Here is a 17,967-nt window from a genome sequence, read left to right as displayed (position 1 = left end):
CTGTTTGAGGACAGCAAAGATGCTGAGAGTGCAGCCCCGTCTGACATCTAAGACTTTGTCACAGTACAAACACAGGGGGGCTGCTGACGACTTCAATGCAGCAAGAGCTGCTCACCTGAATTTACACAGTATTTGCGACTACCACAGATCAGGGCTATGATGCAACAATCTACTGTACATGGTAACTGAACTGAGTGAGTGTGACAAAACCAATAAAAATGGTCTGCTTGTGGCTCCAACAAAATTAAGTGAATTCAGTAGCCATTTTTACCCAGTAAGTAGTGATTGGTTCGAGACAGGCTGAGTCAATGTTTCCATGGGGCGGCCGTGGTGCAGTGGTAGGGCGGTCGACTCCTGATCAGAAGTGAGCGGGTTTGACTCCCGCCTTGCCCACCCATGTGTCTGAACCCCGAATTGCCTCTGGTGGGAAGTTGGCGCCAGTGTTTGGCAGCGGAGCCACGACCAGTGTGTGAATGTGTGTGTGAATGGGTGAATGGGTCTGTAACTGTGAAGCGCTTTGGGCCCTCGAAGGAGGGTAGAAAGCGCTATACAAGTATACGCCATTTACCATTTACCATGGCAACTACTCTCACCAGTCAGGTAACAGCTTGTTGGAAAGCCAAACCTCAACCACTTGAAAGTGGCTTGGGAGAAATCTGTCAAACAATTCAAACATTCAATATAACACAACATATTTTTTTGGGGGGGGGGGGTCTGATTGGCCAGCATAACTTAAATAACTGCACTACATGGCAAAGGTTTAAATAGGTAGCAGAACAATAACAGCTACTCTCACAAATAGAATTACAGAGCATTAGATGGGATTTTGGCTTCTTGGAACCATAAAGCATTTCCTAGTTTGGAATGCTAGGAGGGAGTTGGTCCCTCAGTCCAGTTTTTTTATGCAGTCAGTGGATGCAAAGCTGCAGCCACACAAAAAGGGGATGCGTACCATGTACGTGCATGATGTGGATATGCTCTTTTATTTTAAGAAAAAGACAATCATATTATGCTTAGTAAGCTTGTGTTAAAAACATGTACTTATAAGGTATAAATGCCATACCCCAGCTGGAGTCATCTCCCTCCTCAAAGGAAAGTCTTTTCTACGCTTGTTTTCCTTTTGTTATGTTACAGCCTTTTACAATCCTCTAGACTGGAGTGTAACAGCAGGTTAAAAAAAAGGTTTTAATTATCAGCCAAGTGATATATTGAAAAAAAAAGAAGAAATATTTTTAAACACTCAAATGACATAAGAAGCTATTTATGAGTGTGTGTCAGTGTTTGTGGAAGGTAGGGTGAAAAAGATGTCCTACAGACTTACAGTATGTGGACAGAACTGCATTACAATGGCATCCTTTTGTGTCGCTCTGAGTAAAATAAGAGCTCATGGGTTCTGTCACTTCAGCAGATAAAGAAACAAAAGCAATTCAAAATTGACCTCAATGAGAGTAGGGTCCACTTGCTGCAGAGATGGATATTTATCAGTTGGGGCTGAAAGCTAATCATGATCAAGGGACTGTGGGACTCTACTGAGGGGGTGCACATGCAGGCGTGTGGGTGTAAATGAACATCAATAGGATGGCTTTCTGACTTTAAGCAGATGCTTCAAAAACAACTAGCAATTAGGTAGAGAGCAATAATTAAAACGGCTGTTTTCTAAAGACCGTCACCAGCTTCATTGTAGGAGTTAACCTGTTTAACAAACAACTCAACCTCTTAACGACTCAGAAAAACGGAGAGGAAAAGACAAATGAGGAAAAAGTGTTTGTAAGCAGAAATGTTAGAACATTGGAGACAGAAATGGGATTAAAACAGAGCAGTAAAGGTCCATGCAGCTGCACCAGGAGGTTCCTGTGGAATCAGAAAGGGTGAAAATGTTGTCAGTTTAGAAAAAAAAATAAAGTTTTGTTTTCCCTGTAGCAGCCTCCTTCACCGCCCCTGAGTGACAGCTGAGATTTCTCCTCAACAGTTGTAAGAAGATAAGGGCCACAACTTGTAGAACACTGTAGATGATTTTTTTGAACATCAACTCCGGCTGTCAGTAGATCTAATTCATGCTCTACAGAAACCATGCAGCACTAACAGTTGAACAATCCAAAGGATGAATTCGTGAGAGTTTTCAAGCACATCAAAACAGCCTAATATGTTCGCTAAAAGAGCCATTTCCTGGATACAAAACCACCCTGTGATGCCATCATGCGCAGAAAGGGGGCGCCAACACCACCTAATTTCTCCTCCAGCCACAGGCAATAGAGCAGTGCATGCTGGGAAACAGCTAGAACACCAAAGCATGTGGAAAAGCCAATATTTCTCAGAAAGAAATGAAAAGATGAGGGGAAAAGGTGTATTTGTAAAGCAAGACAGAGGAAGTGCAGGGGAACAGCACGAACAGGATTCATCAATCAACAGTTTTTCTGTTTATATTTTTGCTACCATCTCAGCTTTCACAGTTAGACCTTTTTTGAAGTACGGTATAGGCTTGACTTTAGAGGGGTGACTACTATAATAAATTGTAAATTATGTAGCAGTGCAGCAGAACTGAATTACAGTCTCTACTTTGAATAATTCAGCAGGAAAGCCATGCCTTCAGTAAGCTATACATAAGGCAGTTGGAGGGTTTCCAGTTAAAAAAAAAAAAGAAAGAACAGTTTGTTTTGCACAGAAAGGAGGGTGTGTGAGCTTGCCTTGTTTTTTGACACTCCCTGCTTGTTCTCTTTATGGTGAACAGTTCAAGACCTGCCCTTAGCTGAACAGGATTTATCATCTTCTTATCCTGAATGACAGAAGCATTCAGACCTGCCAGCAGACTGGATCGTTCAAAGAGGAAAACTTGTGGGTCAAATGGCACAGAACAAAATTACCAAAACTAACAAGTGACTCACATGACTCAATACCAACCATTTTACTAGTTATTAATTACCTTTTTTTTCAAGTAAATAATGCACTATTTTTCTGGACTTGTCCCTACGTTTTACGACTCACTTATTGATTGTGTCTAAGAACTGGAATGAGTGAATGTGATGTCATCCATAGAAAAGGTCTTATGACCGGCTGCAACAAAATTAAGTCAACTGTCACTATTTTTTGCGTTACTGATGCCGCCTTGTTGGAGCCAGAAATCGTCAGTAAGCAGCGATTGGTCCAAATCGGTCCAAATCGGTCTCGTTTCTATGGCAACCACACATTCCAATCAGAAGAGAGCTTGTTGGAGGGCCACACACCCTTACTTCTTGAAAAAATACTACATGAAATCTGTCAAACATTTCTAAAAAAAAAAAAGGATGTCGGGCCAGCAACCACTGATTGGCCAGTTTAAACCTTAAAAGCTGAATAACTTGCGCTACAGAAATAATCTAGATGCATAACTGCAAATATGCCTATTTATTATTAGGAGTAGCTATAATTCAAGAAGAAATTTTATTTTATTTATTTTTTCTAATTAACTTATGAAAGAGTATCTTACATAGATTTGATAAATCCACATTTCATTTTTCTTTTCTTTTTTTCCTTGTATTTTGAAATTGTTTGAACTAAACCAATCAGTGAGTCAATCAAACCAACAAATGTTGCTGCAACGTCAGGCAGGGTCAGAAATGAGGCCGTTTTTCAGGCTGCTCCTTTTTCTGTTATTAGTGGAGCTTTGTTATGAAACTGCTCTCTCTTGGATTAACTTGTCTTTTGGCCAATCCTTTAACAAACATGAACAATGAATGGACTTCAATCAATGCAGGCAGACACCTACGATAAATAAGAGTCAAAGTTCACTAGTTTTTCCACCATACTTTAGAAAGGGCTGATTAAATCTGCTTATTAGACACTAAAATAGAAGTGAAGTTTGCAGTAATGAATGCAAATTTTAAAAGCATCATTTGGCTTTCATCCTGATGTATTGATTACAAACTTTACTGGGGTCATAACTTGCTTTAGCTGAGACGTGATAAAGATGAATTAATGTTAAGCCATTCCCCTGAACTAACAAAACTGAACAGCTGTTCCTTTCTTCAGGAGAGAGGTGCAAGTAATTCAAGGAGGAGAGAGATCAGAGATATGGGAGAGAAGGTGGTGACTACAAAGTGCAGTTCTCATTCAGGTGCATACATGCTGCTCGGCACACACCCATACCTGCCAGAAGTCCTGCAGAGAGGGAGGGGCAGAACGGCAACGAGACGAGGAGGGAGGGGAGACAGAGGAGCATTATAAATGGCAGGGACAAGGAGGAGGGATGGAGAGATAGTGGATAGAAAAAAAAGGAGATTGATAGATGGAACCATTTAACATAGAAGGCAAAGGGAAAGAAATTGGGAATTTTCATGAGAAGAAAAAAAGAAAGAAAAATGTGGGATTACTTGCTATGGGGATGGATCATAAGAGCACTGGAGAGGCATCAACATTGTAAACATGATGTTTCATCAACATTTCTGGCAGCTGAAAGCATGTCTACATTTATAACATGAATTAAATAACATAAAAACATCAGAATTAACAGCAAAACAAGTAACAGAGTTTGAAAACATTTTAAAACAATTCAATGTCCTATTTATCAATATGACAAAACAAACAGTCAAAATAATAGGTCAGAAACATTGATTTAAGACACGTTAGTCTTAGATACAGACTGATCCAGGAAAATACCACCAGCAGCAGCAGGTGGGAGTCCAAAAGATGGAGTTGATTGAAAGATTAGTGCCGTATGCTTCATCTTCTAAAGATGTTTAACACCCAACCCCAGATGAAGTTCCAGTTTTATACTTCACCACTCTTCTATGAACTGCTACATTTACACACCTTTGATAGTGCACCTCTTAATGTTCTGGTTATTTCACAAGTCTTTGAATTTTTTTCCAGTTTCTGCTCTTATTTCAGCTTGACTTCAAGGCTTTTAGAAATAAAACGATTACAAATGGATCCCTCTTCCAAAGGAGGAAAAGGTAACAGCCTCTGTAGAAAAATGTTTGTGTCCCTCTAACCATGAGAGAAAAAAGTGTGATCCTCAAAATGAAATGCAGTAACAATCAACAGCTGTTTTACTGCAGTTCCATCAAACAGAAAAAAGCAAGCGGCATACGCCCAGGTTATAATATTTATCTAAACAGATAAGAGCCATGATAAATGGGGAGTGCAAAAACTTGATTTCAGGCAAGCGCCAAACTCTTTAAGCAGTCTGTTTTATATTAGGATACAGCCTATGAAGCGTAAATGACAATTACAAGGAATTAAAAGTATAGGAGAATTGTCCACTAAATATTAGGTTTGGTAAAGCTAAAAGGCATAAAGATGGCAAGAGCTGAGGGAGAAAAATGTGAAAAGAAATTATTTTTGTAGCTTCAGAGACTTGGTCTGGCTCATCAACATGGAAATATGGTCCAGGATCCTAGAATCCACAAGGCTGATGAATTTGGTAATGAGATTAGAAACTAAAATCATCACACTTATGACTTGCTAATAAGAAATGAATAAGGACGGTTTGCTGGGGGGGAGTTCGAGGAATGCTCACTGGAATCTCTAAGTGGGCAGTAATGGTAAAAAATCAATATCAAGAACAGGAGTAGTGTTAATGAAGTTAGAGGTTTATATTTTTGTTATCTTTTCTGTAACCAGTACAAACAAGTTTATTTTAAGGACTAGATGTGGTGATTCATCTGAATTCCACTCACCACCATTATCAAAAATGATAAATGTTTGGGGTATGTGATGCATTTATCTGACTGAGGCAGAGGTTTTAGGACATATTAATGACATAAAAGTGAAATTATCAAAGGACAAAAATTAGAAAGAAATAAGGAAAATACATATTTAATTTTCTTTTTTAGGTAAAATGAGTCCTCAAGATTGTTTGTTGCATTTATTGCTTTGAGCATTCAAAGCTGCAAATTTATTGTCTGACTTTGAAGATGAAAAAATAAACAGAAAAAAAGAATAATTTTATTAAAATACAGCTTTTTAAAGACTTCCTGCTGCTAGCATAACATAGTATGATTAGAAAAGCAAAAACTACAGAAAAACTAAATTCCTACCTTTCCATCATAGCGTTTCACAATGAACTGATCCAGGCCTAAATCTGAGGAAAATAAACAGAAGCACAAATTATGCATGCACATACAATAATAGGGAGGCAGAAAAGAAACAAATGCAGATGACAGATGTATCAAGTAATAATCAGGAAAATGTATTTAAAACAGGTTCAATGGGGTTTCTATTTTTTATTGGGAGTCATCATCCTGTTCTCTAACAATCCAGTCAGTTTTGTTTGAGAACTGTACTGTCTGTGTTTACTCACAGGAAGCAGCAAAGAACAAAATCAAGTATTTTATTGTAACCTATTCTATAAAAAAAGTACAAATTGTAATAAATACTTAGATTGAGAAGTATTAAAAGTGATGCAAAACTAATATTGTAAACAATTCCTTTTAGGTCCCACTGATTTATTTTCAAAGCATTTCAGTGGTCTATTACTTATGATTATGCTCATTAAGCCAAAATCAAAAAACCTGTGACTTTTTTCTGGGACACAGTTTCTGCAGAACAGCAGTAGTTCACAATAAAACTAATTTCTGAGTTGTGGGGGGGACTGTTGGCGCATCCTCTTACCGTTCCTGCTAGCCTACGGCCCTTCATACCCCCTACCTATCTTGTGGACCGTCCACCACATTTTCTACATTACAAACAAGGTCTTTTTTTAAACTGAATTTTTTGTATACTCCTAAATCTCTATGGTTTGACTAAAGAAATACTATAATTGTTTTAATTGTAATACAGACCAGGCTCAGAAACAAAGAAAAGCTGTATGTAGATTTTTATTTGATTACAGATTTTTTTTTCAGTTGCAAGGTAACAGTATTGATAATCTAAAATCTCTTCTTTGGAATTTCCAACATTAAATGATCTATGGCTCTAGTCCTTCAAATGTGATGCAGCTGTCATATCCATTTATTCCATTTACCTCTAGAGGCTGTACATCATCTCTGGGCCAGAAAATCTGCTGAGCATTAAAACTGTAAGAGCAGATTAATGCATCCATTTGTCATCAGCAGCAGAGAATCTTGATGGTTTTTCTGTTTGTTTGGGCTTACTGCATCTTAGATGACAGTGAAACAGTAGTAAAATAGAATGCATTCTTCTCTAATCCAAAAGCTTATCTTACATCAAAAATGGAAGGATAAAGCAAAGAGGTCCTAAAAGAATCAGGAAGTGGTGTAAAAAGGGTTAGAGCCGAGAGAGGATGGGCAATGAGAGCCTAGCAGATTTAAGAGCAGCAAAGGCAGACCAGGATCATTCTTTATGAAGTGTTAACTGCAGTGCTGGATCTTCTCGGAAGCACAAACACACTACAAGTAACCGCACATAGATTCATTCAACTGTAACCCTATAATAGACGCTAATGTGTTGTCCCCACCAAATAAAATGTGTTGTGAATTTAAAACCCTCCGTATTGAATAGGTGTGTTGCTACAACACATCAGTGACAAGTTTCCAGTTTTCAAAAACCACCTATGGTCAAGGATCAAACATTCATTGCGGGCTCCATGCTGGAGATCTGCTCTCAGTTGGAGCACTTAATGGATAAATGAACTGCTGTGTCATGATTACTTCAACTCAGCATGACTGGACAATCTTCCTCATCCCTACAGCAGTCCACTATTACACTTCGAAATGCTATAATGTCGAATCCTTAAAATTAAATTGGGTTATTAAACAGTTTTATAATGTTTTAAGGGGCAAACGCTTGGATTTGTCACAGTAAAACAACTAATAGTGGGTTAGATATTGTTAACATCTTGTAGCATTTTTCTCTTGCTGGGGGACATATATTAAGAAAATTAAGGTAAAATTTGCATTTTTGAGTATTTATTTAGTCAAATTGCTATGAATCAGGAGCAGACAAAAATGAAGTTTGAAAAAGCTTGCATTTGTTAGAAACTACAATTGGCAGACCACAAGCTCCTTGCTTTTTGTCGCACTGGTAATGTTAAGTTGGGGGCGCAAAGGGCTATAAGCTAACGGGAGAGTGTGTAAACTAAGGGATAATGGGAAACAGGGGCAGGCCCACTTTGCTCCCACAGTCCCACCAACAACTCAGAGGTGAATGTGTAATGCCATACTGCTACTCTGCAGAAACTGTCCTCGAAAACAACACAGGTTTTTTATTTAAGCTAAAAACAGCAAAATAAAATAGATCAAAAGATGATCAGAGTGGGACTTTAACAACAATATCAACACCCTGCAAAAAATACAGCGTGTTAGTACAGTGGTCCCTTACTATAACCTGTGTATAAAGAGGAAAGGCTGTAAAATTCCTCTTTATACATTTTTCTCAGACAGACATGAACATCTTCACATTTTTCTCTTGTTTGAATTCTCAAAGTTCAAACCTTAAAAGAATAAAAGATTTATATAGATTTGACCAAATTAATCTATTCTGTACAGGAAACACGGCACAGAGAAGATTGACCATGCTCTACAGCCAATCAGGACACAGAACAGAATGGCGCAGTCAAAAAATTAAAAAAGAATGCAAAATTGCACCAAAAATATCCACAAAATAGCAAAAAGTGAACCGCGATATAGCGAGGGACCACTGCAATTAAGTAATTTAATGATTTTTTAGGGAGAAACATTTGGATTAATCACAGGAAAAGGTCAAATACTGACTTGTGTATCAGTATGCATATTTTTGCTATTATAAAACTGTGCCTGGTGAAAGCGAGGAGAAAGAACTTACTCTCAGGCTGCTTCTCATTGGGTGTGATGGAGCGGATGAAGTCCTGGGGTGTCATGTAAACCTCAGCATCCCCATGCTCATTAATGACCTTCAGTGTGGCAAAGTAGCGGAAAATCTTGTCCGGTGTCGAGTATGCCCTTATCCTGTTCTCATACTCCATTACCTGCCAACCAGAAAGAGGGCAAAAATTAATAACATGTTTTATGTATCAGTCATGACAACCGGCTTCATTTAATTAAGCTGGTTGTCATGTGTGACATCAAACAGTTCAAAGTTTACGAGATATTTAAACGTAAATGATGGAACGAGGTGGTGACAAAAGTAGAAAACCGTGGTGAGAGTTGTCAGCACTGATGGGGGGGAATTAGACTACCAGCAATCAAAACACAGAGGTTTCCAGCATCCATCTCAAAACAAGGGAAAACAGCCTTGTCACCAAACTCACAAAACGGTGTGCACAACAAAAACAACAGCTCTGACACTCAAATGACACGCTGGGAAACGCAAAACTAAATTATTCAGCTCTGCTACACACATTAACCAGCTCACTGTTTGTTTTGACAACACCATCTGCTTTCCAGGAAAGTATTTGAAGCAAACGGTGCAAAGCTGAAAAATTGAGTTCATATTTCCTCTACGTTGAGCCGCCCTGTTTTTGACTCTTGTACTTTTGAGGTCGACATCAAGCTTCAGTGATAACATATTTGTAGTGAATACAGAACACTGAACACAGATATTAGAGGGACTCACAGCAGCTCTGATGCACTTTGGAGCCACTATTTGGTGTCTACTCTAAACTTATGATAATGACAGACATTTCCTCCCCTAGGGTGATCTGAATAAAAGATCTGCAGCTATTTAATGCTAATATTTTTGCATCAAAGTAGTTTTTTCTTCCTTTCATCATAACATATACTTTAAAAAAATATATTTCTGTTTAAGAGATTGTTCAAACACCAGTGTGAAACTACTGACAGCTCATTTTTACTGCAGTCATTTTGTAAATGTAGTCTTATTTTCACCAGCTACATCTTTCAAAGAAAATATTTGCATTAACATTTCAAGAAGCCACACCAGCAGAGAAAAAAAGAACTAAATTCCTCCAGGGCACATCCCAAAAAAGATGTATGGATAATTGCTGTCCTATAAATAATATTCAAATGTAATCATGAGGTGCTAGGAAAATTCCAATCTCTAATGGAAATTGGAACGGATTCATGAATGAGTACGTGCATTATTACTTCAAGGACAAGGACATCATCAATTCACCCTCTGGTCATGTGATTTTAACAGACAATAGCTGCTGCTGAAGCAAAAATAACACCAATATTCCCATCTGTATCTATAAAATTGATGCAAATATATTCAAAAGTGTTTCTTTATCTTAAAAAATATGCATTATTTTCCAAACAATGCAGAATACCGCTTTAAAACAGTGTTTATTTGGCGTGGAAGACAGTAGGTTTCTCTTGTGTTTCTCATTTTTTTGTCTAACACCTTCAGGATACTATATTCCACGAATTGTTCTGTCTACGCCTGAAAGTATTCAGTCAAACATGCCAGTGTGTGCTCACTGGACCTGAACCGCCGGGTGGGTTCATCCAAAGTATTATGTTCATTGACTGAATGCATGTAGATGTATATTTTATTGATTACCTTGCGGTCACGGAATCCTGAGCGGGGCTTCTTTTTCTTCCCCTCTTCATCTTTTTCTTCCTCGTCTCCACTGCTTGACTCAACCGATTTCTCAGACTCTATTCCTGAGTCTGTATCTCTGACAAAATCTGCCTCTTCCCCTCTAGCTTGCTCTGAGTGCCGAACAGAGGGTCCTGCATCAGCATATGCTCTGCAAAGGAAAAGGAGAGGTATTATTATTTGTTTAACAATGTTAAATCAACACTTAATTCAACGAAGAGACAAAAAGAGGAAAAATGCTTAAAGTCGTCCTATGACAATTTTTTTTTATTTAAATAAAATGTTCTCAGTAGTGTTTTAATTATGATTATGAAGTTTTTAACCAAAATCCCACAACCTAAATTACTTAAAAAGCCATTTTTCATGTTGATCTGAAGCCTCCGTTTCAAAAATCTCCTCTGAGGGGGCGTGGCTTCTGGAACTGAGTTGAAAAGCCTCGCCCCTCACCTCCCCCTGTCTGATTATCATAGCTCTGTGTCTCGCTAGCGTAGATCTTCACCGCTGCTACATAAAAATCTCAAGCAGTATCAGTAATGTCCAGCCGTATCGTTTTGAGCTGGATGTCAGCTTGGACGAGGAAGTAAAGAGCTTCGTGGACTGATCTTACTCCAAAAGCCTCCAGTCAAATGAGCCACCATTTGCATTTCTGTGGTCACATCAAGAAGCTTCGTGGAGTCTCGCAGAGATTTTCCAGCGTTCACAGACCTGCTACCGTAAAATCCAGTAACTGTTGACTTGACCACGGAAATGTGAACAGTGGCTCATTTATACCATCTTCTCTTCTCCAGCACCTGAACTAGACACGCTAGCCGGGCCAGATGAGGGGTTTAGCGCATGTGCAGCAGAGCTATGATGACGTAAAGAAGGCTCATTCATTCAAACAGAGCCTGTCTGCGACAGTTTAACTGACAGCAATTTCAAAGGAGAAATACTTGGAAATGCAAAAACAAAATTATTTCTTAAATCTTCTTGTTATCTTTCATAAGAAAAATGCCACAGATACATGATAAAAACTTAAAAACAGGATATTCATCGGAGGGGGACTTTAAAGTAAGCAGAGGAAAAGAATGTTGCAAATCAGAAAGTACATCAGTTCTTTTTCCTGAGAAACTTCAGGAGTAAACAGAGTGTTTTGCAGCTTTTAATTTACTTCAACTATAAGATTAAAAATCCAAATCAAAATGCATTCAGTATATGAAGGATAAATAATACTCTGACATATCTTTAACTCTTATTTTGACCACACTTCCAGCTAAATTGAAAACTGGAATAATAATAATGAATAACAGGAACTGTCTAAAGCAGACTAAATAATTCAATTTAATGTGACACAAGAAGAATGAAGCCTGTGGTGAAGGCCAAAAGCAGTCTCATCCCATCAGTCTTAAGTGCCCCAAGGCGCTATCTATCACTACTGCAGCTCGGTCATTTTGTCCCCAAAGAGTTTTTTTTTTTTGCATTGCACAGTCCCTTTAAATCTCTGCCTTAACTGCATTTAAACCTCTGTGTTAATGAATAGCCACAAAAATGGCATGTGCAGAATTGTCAGTCCGAATTTTCAGAACTGCTCAGGGCTACAAATGAAAAAAGGGCAAAGCCTACAAAACGGACAACACGCCTATATAGGTGAAGCAATCAAAGGTGACCTATTTTCAGAGAATTTTTTCCTCAAGGCATAATTTCTAATTATTGATATATATACCTTGGACCAAAATTCTCAAAAAAAAATCTATTAGCTAAATAACTAATAAATAAATTAAAATATACAAATGTGTTTTAAAGAGCTTACCTTTTCCAAAGCAGCCCCGCACTAGCAGACGCACCAGTTACTCCAACCAGTGCCGCTAGCATCAGCCTTTTTTGGGCAGGTCCTCGCACTGCCCCACTGTGGTAACGGCGGCACACCTGCGTAAACCCCACCGAAACCGCAGACAAGGCCCGCAAGCGGAACATTCTGTGGAGAAAGCAAAGAACAAGTAAGGTGAGAAAGGATGTGCTTCTTCAAAACAATGTTATATAGTGAAATTAAACACAAGACAGATTAATCTTAATTTTTTAATCTGGAAAAATTCACGCAACCGAATCCTCTTTGTATAGTTTACTTTTCTACTGAAACAGAACCAAGAAAATGTTTCCCCCAACACTGTTATATTGCTATACCATATTACAAGACAGTAGAAAATAAAAATAACTGCTTTGCGAATGCACAAGCATTAAAACAAGCAAACATAAAAAAAAAAAAAAAAATGAGAGCACTTGTCAGTCAACTGATTCTGCAACCTTGCATTCCTCCGTGTAAGCGCACAGCCGTGAAGTCTCCGTTTGTTCTATGTGAATTACTAAAAGGGAACAGCAGTTTTGCAAGCATGCTGTTTTGCAGCAACATAGATGACTGCCTGAGTCTGTGTCACAAAAGCTTTAGACAGGATCCCCTTTACTGCTTTGGTGACTAAAAGCTGGCATAGCTGCAGAGAAGACTGAGATGCATAAACTTCAAATGAGTCTGTTCAAACTGTAAATCAAGGCGTGATTATATATCACTCGATAACATTTATTTTTTATAGACTTTCTTCTTTGGAATCAGCCAAAGATATATAAACTTTAGAGGGCCTCCTGGTAACAACAATGATTGTCCATCTGTTTTGCTTGTGCTTTGAACATTTTAATTAAAGCTTTAAATCTTTAGTGATTAAGTTGTGGGGAATGAAACATTTGACAATACTGTAAACAGACTAGTAGTTTAATTTCTAGTTACACAAGATTTACATTTTTTTAACTAACATCTGGCGTGTAAAAACCACACCATTTCCAAACTACATGAGCTGAACTTCAACACAACTAAAAGTGCATGCAGGCATTCAGGCTGCAGCTCATCATGCATTTGTGTCTATGGAGACCAGAATTATACACAATTATTTTGAAACCAGAAACTAAATAAAAATAATCAGATATTGGCATTACAGTAAAAATACATTTTAGGTCAAGTCATGATCCAAGCGTCCCTTGGTGGTCAAAAAAAGGACTTAAGATCAATCAATCGATAACTGCTTTAGTATCATCCAACAACATAAACTAAACCTAAAGCAATTTCTGCTAATGAATGCAAGCTTCACAATTTAATTTCAATAATTTGTTCTCTTAATTCATAATCCACAGAAAGATGATTAACAATTAAGCAGTTGGCTACTGGTTTGCATCCGCGGTTCCCATGTGGGCACTTTTCCATCACCAGACAGAAGAGTTCACATGATGGAGGCCTAAAGCCATCACCTGTTGATATGTCATTAACAATTCAGGAAGTGACTGTCAAATGGAGCCAGCAAGAGGACAAAATTGAAGACATGACCCAAGCTAATTGAAGTGCTCAGAAGCCCATGACGACTGGAACTGGAAGGAACATTAGGGACGCACCATTTCAGCAAAACTGCAGGAAAGGTTGACGCCAATAGACTTCTACAAGGCTGTTTCACACACAACTGCAGACTGCTGAACATCTAAATGTTTAAGAGATCTGAGCTACACACTGATGTTTCAAAAGTTGAATTTTGTGTTGTTAAAATGTATAGAAAAGGGAGAAAACACTTAAAAACTACTAATTAAAAAACTACTTTGTACATGTAGTAAAAATGGTGATCTCAATGTGATTCCAAAACAAGATGTAAACAAAATATTGACCAAGACCAAAATGGTCAATTGGTTTTAGATATCCATAAGTTATGTTCTAAAAAATATATGATAGTTTTGTCACATATCTGTCACTTAAAGATATATTGTAATAAAGCATTCATTGATGTTTCTGAATTGAACTCCTGATAATCTACTTCCAGAACCATCAAAGAACATTATGCAGTAAGAATGTGTGAGAAAAGCATCTTCAACAGCTGCTGCTATCATGGCGATGAAGTCACAGACAATGAGACGCAGCAACAAAATTGTTTTTCATCCATGCAACATTTTTGACTACATAGGTCCAGAGGTGGAATCTGACAACTAACCAACGGAAAAACCCACAAATAATTGAACAAAGATCCATCTTTACAGCTTGTTTTTGATCAACTGTGGCCTGTTCAATTTACAAAGAAAAGATCAGTTTCTCTACTGTTAATTATGTTAAACAAAATCTACGTTTTTTGGTAAGCATTTTAACCCCTCGTCCTTGACACCTATTGATGTAAATATGCATCAATACCCTTAATTTAACATCTTCTTCAAAGTAAAAAATAAAAACTGCTTTTTTATAGCTAGAAATTAATTCAGGTGTTAAGGAGTTAAATATTTTATTTATATATTCAAATGAAAACAGTTTAAAGACTGAAAGATAAGCAGTTAAGGGAAATGTTAGCTGGATGTAAGATATTAGTGGGGGAAAAATATTAAAAAAAAAGTATGAATTTACAATCACTTGAAAGCATTTTGTGTTCATTTATGCCACAAAAGTATCCTGAAAATTATACAATAAAAGTATATATAGCTCATAATTTTACAATGCATGTCCAGAAGCACAAGACGTCTTTGCACATGATACATGTTTCTTAAATCTAAATTGTAAGCAACAGGATAACAAAGATGCAGTTTGCCAGCATAATCCATATCTGTTAAAACAATAATGACCACATATAACTCTGCAGGTAGCATTACTTTCACAGTAATGAAAAAGTCTTCATGCTAGTGTTTAATCTAAGTAATAATAGTCGAGGTACAGAGGATCAGACTGATCATAATGGCACTGGTATAAAGCACTGAACAGTATTACAATTCATAGGAAATCAATTTAGCTATCACATCACTTTATTATTAAAAGCTTATCTTTAGTGTCGCTGTGTATGGTCCACTCTGATCATCTTTGGATCTATTTTCAAACTGTTACCAGATGTTTTAATTATGATTATGCTGTTTTTAGCACAAATTAAAAAAAAAATGTTTTGTTTGTAGGACATAATTACTGCAGAGTGGCAGGAGTTCATTAGAAATTTGCCTGAGTTGGTGCAGACTAAGCCCACCCTCAATTTCCCATCATCCATCTGTTTGCGCACTCTCCCCCTAGCTTACAGTCCCTCACAACCCCAAAATAACATTCCCGGTGCAACTAAAATGGCAAGCATTATCAGCGCTATTCAGTTTTACAGTTTTGACCCAGCTCAGACAAGGAAAACAAACACATACATGGACTTATGTGTCTGTAAATGAATGCATTTCAATGGAGCGGACCAGTGAGCTTGTAGCCTACCGATTGTGTAGAATAAGTTCAAAGCAGCAGATAAGAAAACTCTGATGACCCAGCATTCTTGCTGCATTTAAATGCATCACTTACACAAAAATCTTGGAGACGTGAAGCGTCTCAATATCAGATTTGGGCATACATGTGATTTTGTGTGTGTTTATCAGAAGATTTGTGTGTAGTTAGTTTTAAACTGTTGTAATTTAAAGTTGTGCATGTATAAATTTATTTTGTACTTTATAATTTTGTACACAAAAAATACAATTGCAAATACATAAAATTACGCACAAAATGTATTGTATGAGTTACACAAATCCAAAATTGCACACTAAGATGCAGACACAAGTTACAAATCAAGAATTATGGAAACACAAATAGGATGAGTCACTTTTCTCTCCATAACTGTGTCTTCCACGTCACAACTACAAGCTTTTACAAACTGCATTTTTGTCAGCTCCTCCACAACTACTTAAATAAAGAAATACTTTGATATTAATTTTCTTTTGTTTTATATTAATCCCGTCCATCATCACAAAAATGCCATAAAAACATGTTAAAAACACTGTTTTCATTGGAGTGGGTGTTACGTTTTTAAAAATGATGCTTCATATATTACTTTACAAGAAATGGAAAATACAGAAATATTTCTGTTGAACAAATTACTTCTATAGAATGATCTGTAACAGATTTTTGAATTAGAGTAATAATACAAAGGTTTTAAAACAATAACAATAAATCAAACAAATGTGGTGTGAAGTAATTTAATAGTTTTAAGGGTTATCTATTGATACTGAGTGTTTTTTATAATATCAAAAACAAATCAACAAACAAACTAATCAAAACATTGCACTATATTATATTAAACCAAACATTTAACTTTATATAAAGTAGGTTATTAAGCTATAGTCATGTTTTAAATTAATCTAGTAAATTCAAAGTCCTTTATTATTATAGAATCCAAATATTATTTTACATTTCAAAACTTGTTTGATTAAAAAAGGATACTTTAAATGACCTGCTCAGATCTGACAGCTCATTTTCATAGGAATCAGTGGCTGCAGAATTGGTGTACAGGCAGATCCTTAAGGTCCACGCCTCAAATGTTTTCATGTAGTTAATTGTACAGTAAATTGCGTGTTATTTCTCATGAAAGGTTGCTATAATTATTATATATCTAAATATCTTGTTGGAATAAATGGTGCCTTCGTGCGTTGAACTCGAATAACGTGATTTTAAAGTTTTGATCCGTTAGCAGAGGTCCTAACACTATCCATCCCATAATAGCCACTGCAACGAGATCGACTAGTATTGGGATTAGGTGTGTTTTGATAATTTCGTTGTTAATTTAAAACAGCAGTAAATATGAAGCTCTCTCAATCTCTGCCGTTTTGATTTTAGCTGCCACTAATATTAGCATTACATAATAAATGGTTACCAGTGACCTTTAATACTAACGTAAATAATATAATTTTAAGCTTAAATTTAAAGTCAATACAAGTAAGTAGTAGTAATTTTAACAGCAGTCCGACACCAGTTCTGCAACGCAGCTAATGCTAGCAGCTAGCTCCACCGTACGTGCTCTTTTTTTGCACGTTCCCTCCGCCTTGTTAAAAACGCTTGAACAGCTCATGTAGTGTCTTTTTTACTCACATTAACGACGACTCTAACCCCAGTCAGTCTAACGGAGGAGAGTTCGGTAAGTCCGGTTCACGTTCCCACTGCGTCGGTCGGAAGGGTCGGAATAATAAACGTAGTTCCGTGTTGAGAGCCGTTCAGGCTGCTGGGAGGACTGACGTGCACGCGGCGGCCCCGCCCAACAATAACATGAGGCGCGTGGAAGGAAACCGGGCGGGTTCATTTGGATTAAAACAGCACAGCAACACCAAACTATTTCAGACGTATGTTTAATCAATCTAAAGCGTAATTTCTTCCATTTAATTAATTATCTATAACAAAAAAAGAGTCACATGAATTAGAAACACATAAATAAAATCAGCATGGTTACATGGTTGAAATAAACTTTTTTTTTAGTGGGACACCTTTATATATATATATATATATATATATATATATATATATATATATATATATATATATATATATATATAGTTTAAAGAATAGCAGAGCAGAGCACCATGCTGATCATTGTAAACTAGTCTTTAATGTTCAAACAAACAAACAAATAGGTCAGGCCCCTGTAAATGTGGTTTCAACTAGCCTCTAAAAAGTTAGTTCTTTCTTGGAAACAGTGTCATGATTGTGGTCTCAGCTCTCGGTTATGAGTCACATCCCCACACTGGTATTCCGACAATGCAGAAATTAAAAAGGTCACATAC

At 37.1% G+C, this 17,967-nt stretch overlaps 1 protein-coding gene across 4 annotated transcripts in view; it reads right to left on the bottom strand.

Annotated features, from left to right (window-relative positions):
- Positions 1 to 17,538, bottom strand: part of micu1 (mitochondrial calcium uptake 1) — a 28,934-nt gene extending 11,396 nt beyond the window's left edge. For 2 of the 4 annotated variants that reach the window (XM_024296959.2, XM_024296960.2), the window contains exons 1-6: positions 17,282 to 17,538; positions 12,203 to 12,367; positions 10,375 to 10,564; positions 8,719 to 8,881; positions 6,015 to 6,058; positions 4,123 to 4,134 (exon numbers count right to left, since the gene is read on the bottom strand). In XM_024296959.2, coding sequence (XP_024152727.1) covers positions 4,123 to 4,134; positions 6,015 to 6,058; positions 8,719 to 8,881; positions 10,375 to 10,564; positions 12,203 to 12,366 — 573 coding nt within the window. In that variant the 5' untranslated portion in view covers position 12,367; positions 17,282 to 17,538. The remainder of the gene's footprint in view (positions 1 to 4,122; positions 4,135 to 6,014; positions 6,059 to 8,718; positions 8,882 to 10,374; positions 10,565 to 12,202; positions 12,368 to 17,281) is intronic. The other 2 variants (XM_024296961.2, XM_024296962.2) reach the window with 1 other exon arrangement.
- Between the last annotated feature and the right edge of the window lie 429 nt (positions 17,539 to 17,967).

This window comes from Oryzias melastigma, linkage group LG15 (genome assembly GCF_002922805.2).
Source record: "Oryzias melastigma strain HK-1 linkage group LG15, ASM292280v2, whole genome shotgun sequence".
Lineage (NCBI taxonomy): Eukaryota > Metazoa > Chordata > Actinopteri > Beloniformes > Adrianichthyidae > Oryzias > Oryzias melastigma.
The sequence above is the reverse complement of the archived record's forward strand: the minus strand, read 5'-3'. Positions and strand labels throughout refer to the sequence as shown.